At 39.4% G+C, this 15616-nt stretch overlaps 4 protein-coding genes across 8 annotated transcripts; all 4 read left to right on the top strand.

Annotated features, from left to right (window-relative positions):
• Positions 1 to 142: 142 nt before the first annotated feature.
• On the top strand, positions 143 to 4035 carry LOC122291342 (probable NAD(P)H dehydrogenase (quinone) FQR1-like 3). Of its 5 annotated transcripts, none has more exons than XM_043099026.1 (5): positions 143 to 299; positions 1426 to 1519; positions 1732 to 1825; positions 1946 to 2211; positions 3513 to 4035. In XM_043099026.1, exons 2-5 carry the CDS (start codon positions 1494 to 1496, stop codon positions 3751 to 3753), a joined length of 627 nt encoding a protein of 208 aa, XP_042954960.1. In that variant the 5' UTR covers positions 143 to 299; positions 1426 to 1493; the 3' UTR covers positions 3754 to 4035. The 5 variants fall into 5 exon arrangements, with proteins under 5 accessions (XP_042954960.1, XP_042954958.1, XP_042954963.1 ...); XM_043099024.1 differs by having other exon boundaries at positions 149 to 299; positions 1361 to 1519; XM_043099027.1 differs by having other exon boundaries at positions 158 to 299; positions 1381 to 1519.
• Positions 4036 to 7358: 3323 nt separating this feature from the next.
• Positions 7359 to 8079, top strand: LOC122292379 (pleckstrin homology domain-containing protein 1). The gene has a single exon (XM_043100710.1). The coding sequence runs from the start codon at positions 7468 to 7470 to the stop codon at positions 7897 to 7899; it is 432 nt and encodes a 143-aa protein (XP_042956644.1). The 5' UTR covers positions 7359 to 7467; the 3' UTR covers positions 7900 to 8079.
• Positions 8080 to 11043: 2964 nt separating this feature from the next.
• Positions 11044 to 12919, top strand: LOC122292377 (UDP-glycosyltransferase 71K1-like). Its single transcript, XM_043100709.1, is given in 2 exon segments — positions 11044 to 11924; positions 11927 to 12919. Coding segments are annotated over 2 exon segments (1398 nt in total). The 5' UTR covers positions 11044 to 11407; the 3' UTR covers positions 12808 to 12919.
• Positions 12920 to 13197: 278 nt separating this feature from the next.
• On the top strand, positions 13198 to 15602 carry LOC122292923 (pentatricopeptide repeat-containing protein At2g29760, chloroplastic). Its single transcript, XM_043101486.1, has one exon. It carries the CDS (start codon positions 13343 to 13345, stop codon positions 15566 to 15568), a length of 2226 nt encoding a protein of 741 aa, XP_042957420.1. The 5' UTR covers positions 13198 to 13342; the 3' UTR covers positions 15569 to 15602.
• The last annotated feature ends 14 nt before the right edge of the window (positions 15603 to 15616 follow it).

Raw genomic sequence — 15616 nt, 5'->3', positions numbered from 1 at the left:
TTTCATGTTGCCACTTGTCCGGTCGTATGTACAACCAGAGAGAACATGCAGCTATGTGCCAAAAAAAAAAAAAAAAAAAAAGCACTTGTAGCTCGGGAAAAAGAAACAAATAAATAAACCACAGGCGACAAAGCCAAGCCGATATTCTATATAGATAACTCTCTGCCACATCGATCGTGTTGTCATCTGACACGAAACTCTTTCTTGGAACACCTAACTTCTCCGACGCAACCCAACCCTTCATTATCGGCTTCTTCTATCTTCTGCGTTGTCACCAGCGTTCGGTTCCATTCACAGAGGTTAGCTTATCGTCTTCTTCTTCTTCTCTTGCGCCTTTGTTTCGCCTTATTTGTTTTGTGAAATGCTTTTTATGGTTTGTTTGTGCGTCCGAATAAACTCAGGAAGTACCCTTTTGAACAGTATAATGACATGGGTTGGTTTATTCGTCTATGAATTTCTTAGTTTGTTGTGGGCTGATTATGTTGGATACAGCGGCTTCCTCTGGCTTTGCATATGACTATGCTTTTTCAAGGTTTAATTTTCCATTTGGAACAGTTTTGAAGAATAAAATAATGAAAATGGAGTTACAGCCGAAGATAGCTTTAAGTGGGCGCAGTCATTCTTTTTAGACATTTCTTTGTGGTGGGTCAGAATCCCTTACGTAGAATTTCTACTTTATACTAAAGTTTAGGCAATATATGTATGACTTGATTTCTGCTTTGAACGGCTTTTGGTTTTCTGGGTACTTTGGAGAGTAGAACCGTCGATATATATATATATTTATACCTGCAATTATCCGAAAGCATTTGGTCACAAGAGTGAGATTTTGACTTTTTTTTCTCAATATCGAACTACTTTCCAATATCAGACTATTGCTGTTAACTTGTGAATTGATGAAGTTTGAGTTTTTCAAAGAACAACTTTGCAATTTATTTAGCTCCTTTGGTAGATTCTGTTTCCATTTGAAAGGGTTGCCACCCACCCCCATCCCCAAAGTGATTGTGGACCTTGTGCTTTAAGCTATTTGCTGATTGTAGAACTATAAATAGGTTGATTGTAAATCTTTACCATCTGTATATGTCAAATACCCTATTGAGTTCTTCCCATTTTTTTAGTACAACAATTACCTTTGTTATGTTACTTGAGGATGATCAGGAGCAGATACTTGGTGTTTGTAGATAAGCACTTTCGAGAGGTGACTTAGGTTCACTTCATTAGTGATATCATGTAAACCCATTCTACATAACCCCCTTCAGGACTTTAAAAGAATTGTATTTTAGTTGGTCATCTTAGTTGCATGTTGGTCTGTGAGAAATCAAATGTTCTTGTCAAATGATGAAGTCCCATTTTATCTTAAAAGGTATTTTTCAACTTGTTAAGATATGCATTATATATGGTGATTCGGTGTTATGTTCATACAAGAAGAGGCTGTAGAAGGAACATGCATAAGTAGCCTGTAAATCGAGATAAAAGTCTGATTCTAGGCTGCTGCTATGGCTACCACCAAGGTCTATATAGTGTAAGTGTATCACACTCCCTCCCTCCCCGCTTTCTTCTTCTTCTTCTTCTCTCTCTCTCTCTCTCTCTCTCGCTCTCTCCCCCCCACCCCCCCCCCCAAAAAAAAAAAAAAAAAAACAACATCCCTAACCACAAAATGTGCATATAAATTTTTCTCGATTCGGAAGATAGTTTCTCCCTTGAAAAATAATTGGGGGTGCTATTTTTTTCCAGATATTACTCCCTACATGGACATGTGGAGACAATGGCCAGGGAAGTGCAGCGAGGAGCTAATGCAGTTCAAGGTGTTGAAGCAACACTTTGGCAGGTAAAATATTTATAGATGAGAATGCAAGATTATCAAAAGGATAATGGGAAACTTTAAATAGGAAGTGAGCTTCTATTTATTTGGCTCCAATCTTTGTTTGAATTGATTGGTATGGTGCAGGTACCTGAGACACTTTCCAACACAATACTGCAAAAGATGAGGGCCCCTTCAAAAGCGAATGATGTAGCAGAGATCAGGCCAGATCAACTTTTGGAAGCTGATGGTTTAATTTTTGGGTTTCCTTCTCGTTTTGGCGTGATGGCAGCTCAGTTTAAGGCCTTCTTCGATGCTACCCATGAGCTATGGGCATCCCAAGCACTTGCTGGCAAACCTGCCGGAATCTTCTGGAGTACTGGTTTTCATGGGGGTGGCCAGGAACTTACTGCGTGAGTTCCTTCTGCTTTTACTTCTGACACTTCAACTAAGCCATACCTATATATAACCTTAAAAGTCTTGTTAAGGAATGTCTTCGTGATTTTTTTTTTTCTCCTTTGACACCATACATGAAATATAATCCAATTGCTGGAAAAACTTGTTGATATCCATCTTAAACAAATGTTGCCAGCAGTCTGGGCATGGTTTAATAAATAATATGAGTTGGAGGTGAGTTCACATCAACAGCATCGTGGTTCTATCTTTGAAAGTCGTTAATCTGCAATGCACATATTAACGGAGTTTTTTTAGTCCAAAACATCATTTGGTTTCTCCCACTTTTCGCCCTTGACAATCCATCTTAAACAAATGTTGCCAGCAGTCTGGGCATGGTTTAATAAATAGATATGAGGTGGAGGATGAGTCCGCACCTGAATGACTTGAGCCCTGGATTGAGAAGCAAAGGAAGAGGTGAGAGCAAGCCACACTTCACGAGAGGTAGTGCAATGGGCGACCTGCGCAAGAACTTCATTAGTGAGTGAGGCATTAAGACAGCTAAGAATTAAGTTGTCTTGAGTTTCCCAAATTTCAAACAGGGGATTTGGAGACTTGGTGCCGGTAGCGTCAGTAATCTCCTTTGATGGTTGTTTGAGAGAACCATCAATATAACCAAAAACTTTTTGGCCTTTTAAGTATGGAAGCATGGTAGCCTTCCAAGTAGGATAGTTGGTACGACTAAGTTTAGTGATATTGAGGGAAGAGGTGGGATTGAAGAGGGGAAGGTGACTGGGTTGAGCATTAGACATGATGAGGAGAAGGAGGTTTGGAAGTGACGTTGGTCGATGGCTTAATCTGATACCATGTAAATGTTACGAAGGTAAGATATGGAAAAATGGTATTCTGTTTTCCATTGCTCTGTTTTGAGTACACACATTTCTATATATAATACAATTAGAGTATCTAATGTAAAACTAACGTATCCATTCAAAATTCAAATATAAAAATAAAATCCCAGATTTTATGCAACTCCTTCTCTTGTGCGTGATGTACGGTGGCTGTTTGTGATCCTGGCTTGAGATGCGATTTCCTTATGATCTTCAGTTGGTTGAGAATCGGTAGTTTGAGATACGCCAATACACATCAACAGCATCGTGGTTGTATCTTTGAAAGTTGATAATCTGCAATGCACATATTAATGGAGTTTGTTTAGCCCTAAACATCATTTGGTTTCTCCCACTTCTCGCCCTTTGTCAAGGAATACATTTATGTGCTCATTTTTTGGTATTCATTCTTTCTCTGCATTTGTCACTTGCAGACTCACAGCTATAACACAGTTAGCACATCATGGTATGATATTTGTTCCTCTTGGCTACACGTTTGGGAGTGGCATGTTTGAGATGAATGAGGTGAAAGGTGGCTCTTCTTATGGTGCTGGAACTTACGCAGGAGATGGATCTCGACAACCTACAGAGCTAGAACTCCAGCAGGCCTTTTACCAGGGTACATATATGGCTGAGATAACTAAAAAGCTGAGTAACCGCCCCATTCCTGCATAATAGATACATAATACCCATTCAAGATGATGTATAGTGTAATGAAACTTTCACCAGAAATTCATGAAGACGATTGACATTCACTTGTACAACACAAGACTTTGTCACCATTGACGTGCGACTGACTGAGCAAAAGCATGTGTTGCCTAAGCAGAAAAAGGTTTGATAATTTATACTTGGTGGATGGACAATGCTCTAGACGAAGACATATTATTAGAAAATTGTAAATGTGTACGAATTCTCGTGAATAAGGTGTAATTGCAGGCCGAAACCTTATTATCAGCATGCATTATGTGCATTATCTACATTGATGAGTTTTAGGGTGGTTTCATGATTTTATCTTCCTGTTTACTGATCTCATTTTCTTGGTTGCGTTCTTAGGTGCCAGCTACCATGCACTAACATTTTCACATTGTCATGCCTAGAAAAACGAAGTAAACATGCGCTAACAGTCCTTTTGGGAGGAGCGAATGCAAGAATGGAATGAAAAAAATCCAACTTTTTTGTCTCTCCTCGCTTCTCCCTGCATCTTGTTCCCACCATCTTCCATCTTGAAAATTTTCGTCTCTTCATTTGGTGCTTAAAGTTAGATATACCGTATACATGATCTTTGAGCCTCCAAAAAGTTGCAGGTTCCATCGCTAAAATCAATCTTATCATGCTGCTACTTCCCTTAAAAATCAAGAGCCTTTATATCCAAGACCTGGGGAGCAAAGAACGATTTGCCTCCGACCAATGACTACATTGTTACAACAATAAATGTAATACAACACTATGCCAGATGCCGACAACCCTGCAACTGAAGCACTGAAGCAGATGCTTTTAATAATATTACTACCAAAATTACAGGAAAAAATATGAAAAATTCAAATTCTTTGCCTCTCTTTGATACTTTTGGCTTTAAAATGACGCTATAGTTTGTTCATTTTCAAAATAATTTTCATTCATTGGTTCCATTCCATTAGGAACTTCTCCTATTTCTTTTTTTGTATTCTCAAGAGTTTGGATGGATTATCTTCCAAATGTGATACTTTGGATTCATGTTACAGTATTATTTTTGCCGGAAAAAAATAAGAACTATAACTTGTTTCAAAGTTTAGGATGGAAAACAAATTTATATATCATGAATTAACCTCGATTGAAAACACCGTTGATCTAATCTCCATGTTGAAACATACCTCTCATCCTATTGCACTTTTTTTTTTTTTTTTTTTTTTCTTTTTGCTGGTGTTACGAGTTTCATCTAACAACAAACTATTTATATGAGTTGCTTTGCAAACTATCTTCAAAGTGACTTGTTAAGACCTGTTTTGTAGGACACAAGCGGGAATGAGTGAAGAATCATCACGGACTCATGGTGACGGTTCGAGTCTCGATCAGTGTCATTTGGAGTTCTTAATGGCAGTCTGGAGAGGCAGTATGGTGTCTGTACATACGTCTATTTCGGTAAATGAAAAATAAACACAGCAAATATCAATGGAGAATGAGACATATAGATTTACGTGGTTTGGTACATAGCTTATGTCAATGAGTCATTTAGGGGTAAATCCACTATAAATTGGAGTATTTTACAATATTTCATAGTTTTTCGTAACTCATTGTACAAATAGGGTCGATGGCCCCTGTTACTTGGAGAAAAAAAACTGGAGCTTCCATCTAGAGATTGAAGAAGCTCTCACCTCAAGTCGCCCATAAGAAGTGCCTAATTGTATATAATTTCAAATCCCTTTTATTAGGTCCCAATCAGTGGCTAGTTAAGAAATCAACTTTATGTCACTTCGTTGTCTACTTTGCATGCTTGACCATCTTTCTCTCTCTTTTCTCCTCTTTTCCATCACTTCCCTCTAATAATTTGGTTTTCTTTACTTAGCCCTTATCCCCTCACTTCCTTTACTCTCTTTTTCTCTAGCACCCTGATGCCTCCTGTGGTGGACTGGCCTAGTGCATTTAGGTTCAAGATATTTCATCACTTCCAGGACTTTTTTTCCTTGGATTTTGGTCAAGGTAATATGGGATTGAGGCTATTTTAATTTTATTTGTTTCTAATTTTTTTAATTTGTAACCGATAAGGATAAAATGATTGAAGATGGTAAAACCCTCAAAGGAAGTATGGATGAGTGAAGCCTACATGCAAGTATGGAGGAACAAGGGAGGAAAGAGATAAAAGGAGAAAGACACAAGGTAGGAGAAAGAAACCAGGAAGGGACATAGAATAAATAACAAAATTGTTGGAGGATCAGACATAATAAAGTAGGGAAAAGAAGGGATATTGTGGTAGAGCCATGACAAGAGAATGGGGGCTTTTTGACTTGGGAAAAAGAAGTGGAGTGGGAGGGGGAGGTCATCTTCGAATATTTCAATTGAAGCCATTGTAACTGAAATCTTAAAAGGAGAATGTGAACTTATTCGACTATATTTATAGTAGATTTGATATTCAAGACTTGTAATTCTTAGCATCCAACCATATAAACTATTGCCTCATTTATTTATCGGCAATGCATATACAGTCGTGGAATTGCAAACGCCGCGCAATCGATTTGAAAAAAAGTGAAGTCCACGATTAAAAAGTTAGTTTTTTTTTTTTTCATGTGGGTTCCATATTAATTCATTTTTTTCAAAGCGACTGCACGCCGCTTGCACAATCACGACTGCAAATATCATTTTATCTTTATTTTAAGTCATTTTTATTAAACTAGTTATGGACCAATACTTCAAACACTACCCTCACAAAGTACCACCACTTAGGCTGGTTTGGATGTTGAGAAAAATCTCGTCTTATCTCAATGTCTAAAGATCACTTAAATATAAATATTTTTTAATTTTAAATACTCAATTTTTTCATTTAATCATTACAAAATTATTACATTTTTTTTTTAATTTTCAAACAAAACATAAAAAATAATTTAATTTTTTCAAATTTTAAAATAAAAATAATATTAAAAAAGTATATGCTAACAATATTGTAACTTTATAAATTTTTGTTTAACTTTCTTTCTCATTTTCTAAAATTTTATAAAATATCTTAATTCAAATCATTTCATTACTATTTACAGATTTTTCATATTATCTCAACATTCAAACAAGGCTTAGTGGAAGAGTTTCATCCAACTATAGTGTTGTGTCTCCGTGATTGGAGAAATGCATCAATAATTTCCACTCATCTTCTTTTTTATACTTTAATTTAATATTTTTGGTAGAAATACTAGATCAGAATACACAGTAAAATCGATATTACCTTATTGGCAATCCTAAATCTACTGCAATTGTTCCACAGATTTCGATCATCATTATTGTTCATCTGAAATCCTCCTCGTTGATAGTAGAGTGTGCTACATGATAGAAAGCCAGAGCAGTACTCCCACGTTCCACAACGTAGGTGCTCTATATATATATATATATAAAGGATTCATATTTTTTTAAAAAAATTATCTATATTATAGAATTTAGAGTTAGAGAGACGTTAAAAACGCATAAAAGTGTGAAAAAAAAAAAAAAAAACTCCTGACGACGATGAAAAAAATTAGAAATATGATATGAGGTAAACGACGTCGTTGCACGACAGTGTAACTGACTGTTTATTATTGGGATTTAGGACACAAAACGGAAGTTGGCCAAAGGCAAAGCCCCTTCCCAACAAAATCAGTTGACAATTCCAAACAAAACCGATAACTCTAAGAATTTATTAGTTTCGTTGAGGTGCAGAAGACACAGAAGAAAATGGAGAACCTCTGGCGAGCGGCGACGGGCCAAGACCCTAGTCCGGAGGACTACAGCGGCGTCGAGTTCTGGTCTAACCCCGAGCGCGCCGGCTGGCTCACCAAGCAAGGCGAGTACATCAAGACCTGGCGCCGCCGCTGGTTTGTCCTCAAACAGGGCAAGCTCCTCTGGTTCAAGGGCTCCCACGTCACCCGATCCTCCACCCCGCGTGGCGTCATCCCCGTAGGCACCTGCCTCACTGTCAAGGGCGCCGAAGACGTCCTCCACAAGCCCTGCGCCTTCGAGCTTTCCTCCAACCAGGACACCATGTACTTCCTCGCCGACTCCGAGAAGGAGAAGGAGGAGTGGATCAATTCGATCGGTCGTTCCATCGTGCAGCACTCGCGATCGGTTACCGATTCCGAGGTCGTCGATTACGTTAGCAGACGCTGATCTCGATTCGCTTGGAAACGGGTTTTTCTCTCGTTTGTACACTGATAGGTGCGGTTTCGTTTGGTTGTCAATTTTTGTATAATCTGTTAAAGATGCTTCTTGTTTGTGAGACGGTGTACTTTGATACAGTAAAAAGTTAATGATTTTGAGGATCTCCCTCTAGTTTTCTAATTATCATCAGATCGAGGTGTTATTTGTTAATTGCGTTGTTTATGTTTTTGGATTTGTTTTTTGGGTTTTGAAATTTGTAAAATTTTTCATGTTTAGTGCATAATAACTGCAATTCAAGAGTTTTAGTAATTGGGGCTGATTTATGATGATCCCTTGAATTTGAATGGAGATCATTGCGAAATAGTTTGACTTACTATTTTTTCCTTGAAAAACCGAAAGATCTATTTCTTGTCATGAACTAGATTTCGAGATTCTGTTCTTTGTAATTGATGGCTTAATTGACTATAGGAGGTAGAGCTTTGCAGGTTCGTTTTGCTGAATTTGTAAGTACTTGGATAAAGGATTCAAAGATCGGTCTTTGTGAATTTCTTCATGCGCACGTTCATTAGATCATCTCCCTTCGTTTCAAGTTAATTTTGCTTGTGGAGATGCCCAGTTTTAGCAATTTAGCTCTTCAAGTGAGATCAAACTATACTCTGCTCCGATTTCATTGACTTCGCTTGAGGCTAGATTAATTTATTGGAGCTGAATCTCCATATTCTGAAGCTAAAAGAAATCGGGTATCAGGATGTGTTTAGGGGTCATCTAATTCTTAATAATAAAAGTATTATGTGATTCCGGACATGATTTTCAAATTTTTGTGCCACACTTTGTGTTTATTACATGATAATGGTGGGTTTGTGAGTCGAACTCTTTCCTTTCTCTTGAGCTTGTAACAAATTTTAGTTTGTCATGTCAGATGATCATGTTTGTAGATGAAGAACTAAATCCTGCCCTTATGTCCCCGCTTACGTATCCACTCATGTTCTTTGAAAGTCATGGATGGGAAAATTTAAGAGCTAATATTCCTCAAACAACCTTAGTTGTGAATCATGCATCTCGTGGCTCATTTTATCCGGTAATTTGGTTATGTACAACAGTTCTTACTGGCTCACCTATTCTCAGTTTGCAGCATCATTTATTTTCGACACTGGCCACTGAACTCTTGTTGCTTCCGTTGTGAAAAGCATACGCACGACTGTTTTTTAATTTTTATTTTGATTTAATTTCAAACTGTGCGATCCATTTGTTTTCCCCGGATTTATATGTGATGCAGAGCAAATTTTTGACATCACTCTGAATTAGTAGTTTTAGGTGTGTGCTGGAGAAAAAAATGTTGTCTACCTTGGAAAACAGCTGGAGGTGGTTGGCTTAGAAAAACTTAACCGGATTTGACTTCGACTCAGAGGGTGAATTCCTTGCAGATCAAAGCCTATAGTCTGCATGTTCACTAGCCCGACTAATGTTCCGATTAGGTTTCCATCATGCAAATGGTTGTATATAATATCTTTCTAGTTTCTGAGCCCATTTTACACTATTGAATCTGGGTTTGCACACTGCTCTTTGCTAACCCATGTTGACCAATACTTGCACAACAGTCTTCTCTAACTGTTGATCAGGATGGCGTTCTTGTTCTTATCCATGATATGCAGAGCAAGCTTCACCGTGTAATTGATAGAAAGAAAGACCGGTGACTCCATGGATATGCAGAAGCTGTGGGGGATCATCATCATTGGAGAAATGGAAAACTTTTAGTCAAATTGTTCAAAAACCAATAAATATAAGTTTAGAAATGAAGGTGGGAGTGGGAGTGATAATTAGAAATGAAAGGGGAGAGGTTATGGTAGCTTGTCATGAGCAAAAACAAAATGTTGCAACACCAGTGTTAGCTGAATGTTATGCCTTGAGAAAAGCTATGGATTTGTGCAGGGATCTCCATTTGGACAAAGTCATATTTGAGGGTGACGCTCAGGTTATAATAAAAGCAGTTAATGCTCCAGTAGAAGATTTGTCATATGTTGGCAGTATTATTGAAGAGCTGAGGATGAGTCTCAAAGGATGTAATCGATGGAGGATTCAATACTCTCATCGAAATACTAATGTTGTAGCCCACAAATTGGCAAAGGCTGCCATATTTGATGAAGAGAAGAAGGTGTGGATAGAAGAAGCTCCAACTTTTGTTTTAGATAGTTTACATTTTGATAAACAATGTATTGATCACACAGTTATATGAATGAATGAGTTTTACTTAAAAAATAAAAATAAATAAATATAAGTTTGCAAGCAAGTGGTTCGCATTGACTTCTTCCTTTTGTGGCTCTTTTTCTAGCACCCTTTGATTGTTCTGGTCTTGGGAGACACAGAATATCGTGAACAAAAGAATTGAGACTCAAGGCATTGGAAGCCTTACATCACTTGGTATTCACTGTGTTTGATAAGGAAATTGTTATGCCTTTTTCTTGAGTTTGCCCAACCAAGGGGATCGTAGTGAATATGTTTAATTATTTGAATTCTTATGGTGGCACACATTTTTTTGATGGCCCCCAAAACCTCCCCTCTACACGGTTGGATCAATTATTGACCTTAAGGTTCAGCTTCGCCCCAGTCTGGACTTGGCAGTGTGAAAACTTCATGAAATGGCTTGATGATTAGCCATCGTCCCCGATGGTGCTTGCGATTGAGCAGAGTAGGCATGGATCACTATATCCATGTGACCACAAAAACTGAGCCATTGCACAGTGACCACAACAATCAGGAAGACATATTGTAAGAAGGATTGTTGGGATGAATCAAAGGGGAATGGTACGAGTGTTGAAGGATCCGGAGCACCGGTGATCTCACTGCGGGGAACCCCCCAACTTCACGAGCTTGTGGTATAATCTACTCATAGTAACAACTATATATGCTGAAAACAACCCTCAATGCGCTTGAGACTGAGGGAATTGGTAATAGCTACAGAGACGGGATTGGATTTTAGGGAGGGTATCATGGCGGTGGTCATATGATGCCAGAGATCCACTGAGCATCGAGATGTGTAATGGAATTATGGATGTTGGCTGTAACGCAAGGAAGGAGGTGTAGGAATTAGGAGGCATGACCCGGAAATATGTGGTAGAGGGTGGAAGATACCATTGTCGTTTATCAAGTACAAGTTTACAATCATATTTTATAAGCTTCCCATAAGATAGAAATAAAATAGTAGCAGCTCCAACCATTTCGAATGTATTAATTAATCTGGCATGCGTAGCAAGTCTGCTTTCTTTTCTCCTACGCCCACTTCTCCTTTCATCACGTAATTTGGAATGCGTAGAAGGCCAGTGTGCTTTGTTGTCTCCTGTATAAAAAAACCACAGCTTATTCGCATCTCATGGCGAAGTTTTTTCTCTGGATGAGCGGAAATATTGCATCAAAGTTCCGGGAAGTTGGAACACAGCCAATTTGAGTGTAAGGAAATAGTCTCAACCAGACAGCTTCCTGGGGAGTTGGTACGAGGAACAAGAAAGGTCAACGAGCTAATATGAGGCAAGAACAACTCATCTTCATTCCAGCACCTGGAGTCAGTCACCTGGTGTCGACCCTCGAATTTGCGAAGCACCTGATTGCTCGTGATGATCGAATTTTGATCACGATCATTTACATGAAGTCCCCCTCCACTCCCCTTGCAGAATTATACACCAGATCAATCGCTGATTCTCAGCCTCGAATCCAACTCGTATTTCTCCCCCGAGTAGATCCACCTCCATCAGAGCTATTGAACTCACCTGAAAACTTTATTTATGCCTTCGTAGAAAATCACGTACCCAAAATCAAGGAGACTGTCAGAAAGATTATATCTTCCAGCTCAAACTCGGATTCAGCTCGAGTTGTGGCGTTGGTTCTTGATTTTTTCTGCCTGTCCATGATAGATGTGGGCACGGAGCTCGGGCTCCCTTCTTACTTGTTCTTAACCTTCAATGCAGGATTTCTTGGTTTTATGCTCCATCTCCCAACTCGCCATAACCAAATCAGCACCGAGTTTACTGACTCGGATCCTGAATTGTCAATCCCGGGCTTGTCAATGCAGTACCTCCAGGTGTTCTGCCCTCATCGGTGTTCAACAGAGATGGTGGCTACAGCACTTTCATTAAGCTTGCTAAAAAGTTCAGAGAAACCAAGGGAATCATAGTAAACACGTTCACAGAGATGGAGCAACGTGCTCTAGACTCGTTTTCCGATGGCCAAACCCCTCCTGTGTACGCAGTTGGACCAGTGCTCGACCTGAAGGGGCCAGACCCAGGTTTGGATCTGGCTCATCGTGACAACATCATGAAATGGCTTGATGCTCAGCCTCCATCATCCGTCGTGTTTCTATGCTTTGGAAGCATGGGAAGCTTTGGTAGAACACAAGTGAAAGAGATAGCTCTTGGGCTGGAGAGAAGTGGGCATCGGTTCTTGTGGGCATTACGGTCAGCCCTTTCAAAGGACACCATGCCGAAAGGTTTCTTGGAACGTATTAATGGAAAAGGGATGATATGTTATGGGTGGGTTCCCCAGGTGGAGATCCTAGCCCACAAAGCAATAGGAGGGTTTGTATCTCACTGCGGATGGAACTCAATATTGGAGAGCTTGTGGCATGGCGTGCCTATTGTTACATGGCCTTTATATGCAGAGCAGCAGTTCAATGCATTTTGGATGGTGAGGGAGTTGGGATTAGCGGTGGAGATGAAGTTGGACTATAGGATTGGTGCTGATCTGGTCATGTCTGATGAGATTGAGAGAGGTATAAGACGCGTAATGGACAGTGATAATGAGGTTAGGAATAAGGCGAAGGAGATTGGAGAGATGGCAAGAAAGGCTGTGATCGATGGTGGATCTTCTTCCATCTCTTTTGGACATCTCATCGAGCATATGGTAGGCAGCAGTGATTATAGACCATAGAGCGTTGCAATTTGGGTGAGTTTCATTGTTGCTGAAGATAAAAGAAGAAGAACTACAATATTCGTAAACTTGTTGAATATAAAATTTTTTAGTTACAGTAAAATTACTGTTTATCATATTAAATTAATTACATTAATTAATAATTTTATTATAATTAGTGCATGCAATCTCGAATACATTTTTAAAAAATGTCAGTACATTGAAAATTTATAAGAAAAATTTATTTTTTATTTAATAGATTTTTTTTTTTACCGATTTGCGGTACTTGAACACTTTATAATTATATTTAATATTAATATTTTATTAAATTATTCATAGTAATTCATACGTATCCATTCATAAATCTATATTTTATTCTTCACATAATTTTCACCAAATATAAAATAATATATATTAAAAAATTGCTAATATTAATTTATTATTAAATGCTCGTTCCTGGAAAGTGGAAACCTATTCAGCAGAGGATATAACCAAAGACGAGTTTTCCAAGTGATATAAAAAGGAAGCATTGGGGCAAAGGACCCGGAAACCAGCCATGGCAACTTTTATTACACCACCTCTTTCTCTCCCACATCACACCAACCTCCCAAACTCTACCTCCCCAAACATCGATAATGACCGGTATTTCGCAAACCACCCGACAGTTTTACTCATCAGCCAATGCACAAGTTTAAAGAGTCTAAAGCAAGTACATGCTCAAATGCTCCGTAGTGGCATCTTCTTCGACCCTTTCTCTGCCAGTAAGCTCATCACAGCGAGTGCATTATCACCGTACTCGAGCCTCGACTACGCTCGCCAAGTATTCGATCAAATTCCCCAACCGAATCTCTACACTTGGAATACCCTCATTCGCGCTTACGCATCCAGCCCCGACCCCACTCAGAGCCTCTTACTCTTTCTGCAAATGCTTCTTCAATGTGAACACTTCCCGGATAAATTTACTTTTCCTTTCTTATTCAAGGCAGCTTCGGAGCTTAAAGCTTTTCGGGTTGGCAGAGTGTTTCATGGCATGGTGATTAAAGCATCCCTAAGTACGGATATCTTTGTTCTTAATTCGCTCGTGCATTTTTATGGTTCATGTGGGAATTTGGATTTCGCTTATGGGGTGTTTCTAAAGATTCCACGGAAAGATGTAGTTTCTTGGAATTCTATCATCATGGGTTTTGCCCGAGGAGGTTATCCCGAAGAGGCACTGGACGTATTTAGGGGAATGGAGAAGGAGAATGTGAAGCCAAATGATGTGACGATGGTGGGTGTCCTTTTGGCTTGCGCGAAGAAGTTGGATTTGGAGTTTGGGAGGTGGGTGTGTTCGTATATTGAAAAGAATGAGATTAGTGTGAGCTTGACTTTGAGTAATGCAATACTTGATATGTATATGAAGTGTGGAAGCGTTGAAGAGGCAAAAAAATGGTTTGATAGGATGCAAGAGAGAGATATTTTCACTTGGACAACTATGCTTGATGGATATGCTAAGTTGGGGGAGTATGACGAGGCTCGGCGTGTTTTTGATGCAATGCCTTGTCAAGATATTGCTGCATGGAACGCTCTCATTTCTGCTTATGAACAGAATAGTAAGCCAAAGGAGGCTTTGGCTATTTTCCGCGAATTACAGCTCAGAAAGGATGCAAAACCAGACGAGGTCACTCTTGTGTGTGCTCTGTCAGCTTCTGCTCAGTTGGGAGCCATGGATTTAGGCAGGTGGATCCACGTGTATATAAAGAAGCGGGGGATTAAATTAAATTGTCATCTCACGACCTCACTCATTGACATGTACTCTAAGGGTGGGGATCTAGACAAGGCGCTCGAGGTATTCTGTTCAGCGGAAAGCAAAGATGTGTTTGTTTGGAGTGCCATGATTGCTGGTCTGGCAATGCATGGGCATGGGAGAGCTGCAATAGATTTGTTCTCGAAAATGTTAGAAGCTAAGGTCCAGCCCAATGCTGTGACTTTTACCAATGTGTTATGCGCCTGTAGCCACACAGGATTAGTAAATGAGGGACGAACCTTGTTCTATCAAATGGAGCCAGTTCATGGGGTTGTGCCTGGAGAAAAGCACTATGCTTGCATGGTTGATATTCTTGGCCGGTCAGGCCTTCTGGATGAAGCAGTCGAACTGACAGAAAAAATGCCCATAGCTCGTACTGCTTCTGTATGGGGGGCCCTGCTTGGGGCCTGTAGACTTCATGGGAATCTTGAGCTCGCTGAAAAGGCTTGTAGCAATTTGCTCGAGTTGGACCCTAGAAATCATGGAGCCTATGTGCTTTTATCAAACATTTATGCTAAAACAGGGAAGTGGGATAGAGTTTCAGGGTTAAGGAAGGTCATGAGAGATTCTGGTCTAAAGAAAGAACCTGGTTGTAGCTCAATCGAGGTCAACGGGGTTGTTCATGAGTTTCTGGCAGGTGATAGTTCTCATCCTTTATCCATGGAAATCTACTCTAAGTTGGATGAGGTTGCAGCAAGATTAAAATCAGTTGGTTATGTACCAAACAAGTCTTACCTCCTGCAACATGTTGAAGAAGAAGACATGAAGGAGCAGGCCCTAAACCTTCACAGTGAGAAGTTAGCAATTGCCTTTGGACTTATTACTATGGTCCCATCTCAACCAATTCGCGTTGTGAAGAATCTCCGTATTTGTGGGGACTGCCACTCAGTTGCTAAGCTCATATCTAGGCTTTACGATAGAGAGATACTTCTGAGAGATCGTTATCGATTTCACTATTTTAGAGAAGGGAATTGCTCATGTATGGATTATTGGTGAATTGGTGAATATAGAAAGCATTTGCTGTGATAAAGATCTCATCTCATA

Source organism: Carya illinoinensis, chromosome 13 (genome assembly GCF_018687715.1).
Source record: "Carya illinoinensis cultivar Pawnee chromosome 13, C.illinoinensisPawnee_v1, whole genome shotgun sequence".
Taxonomy (NCBI): domain Eukaryota; kingdom Viridiplantae; phylum Streptophyta; class Magnoliopsida; order Fagales; family Juglandaceae; genus Carya; species Carya illinoinensis.
The sequence above is the reverse complement of the archived record's forward strand: the minus strand, read 5'-3'. Positions and strand labels throughout refer to the sequence as shown.

Excerpts from the sequence above, each read along its gene's own strand:
- LOC122292379 (XM_043100710.1), top strand. The coding sequence starts at position 7,468 with ATGGAGAACCTCTGGCGAGCGGCGACGGGCCAAGACCCTAGTCCGGAG.
- LOC122291342 (XM_043099026.1), top strand. The coding sequence starts at position 1,494 with ATGGCTACCACCAAGGTCTATATAGT. Across the intron at positions 1,826-1,945 it reads TTGAAGCAACACTTTGGCAG|GTACCTGAGACACTTTCCAA; the intron begins GTAAAATATTTA and ends GGTATGGTGCAG. Across the intron at positions 2,212-3,512 it reads GGTGGCCAGGAACTTACTGC|ACTCACAGCTATAACACAGT; the intron begins GTGAGTTCCTTC and ends TGTCACTTGCAG.
- LOC122292923 (XM_043101486.1), top strand. The coding sequence starts at position 13,343 with ATGGCAACTTTTATTACACCACCTCTTTCTCTCCCACATCACACCAAC.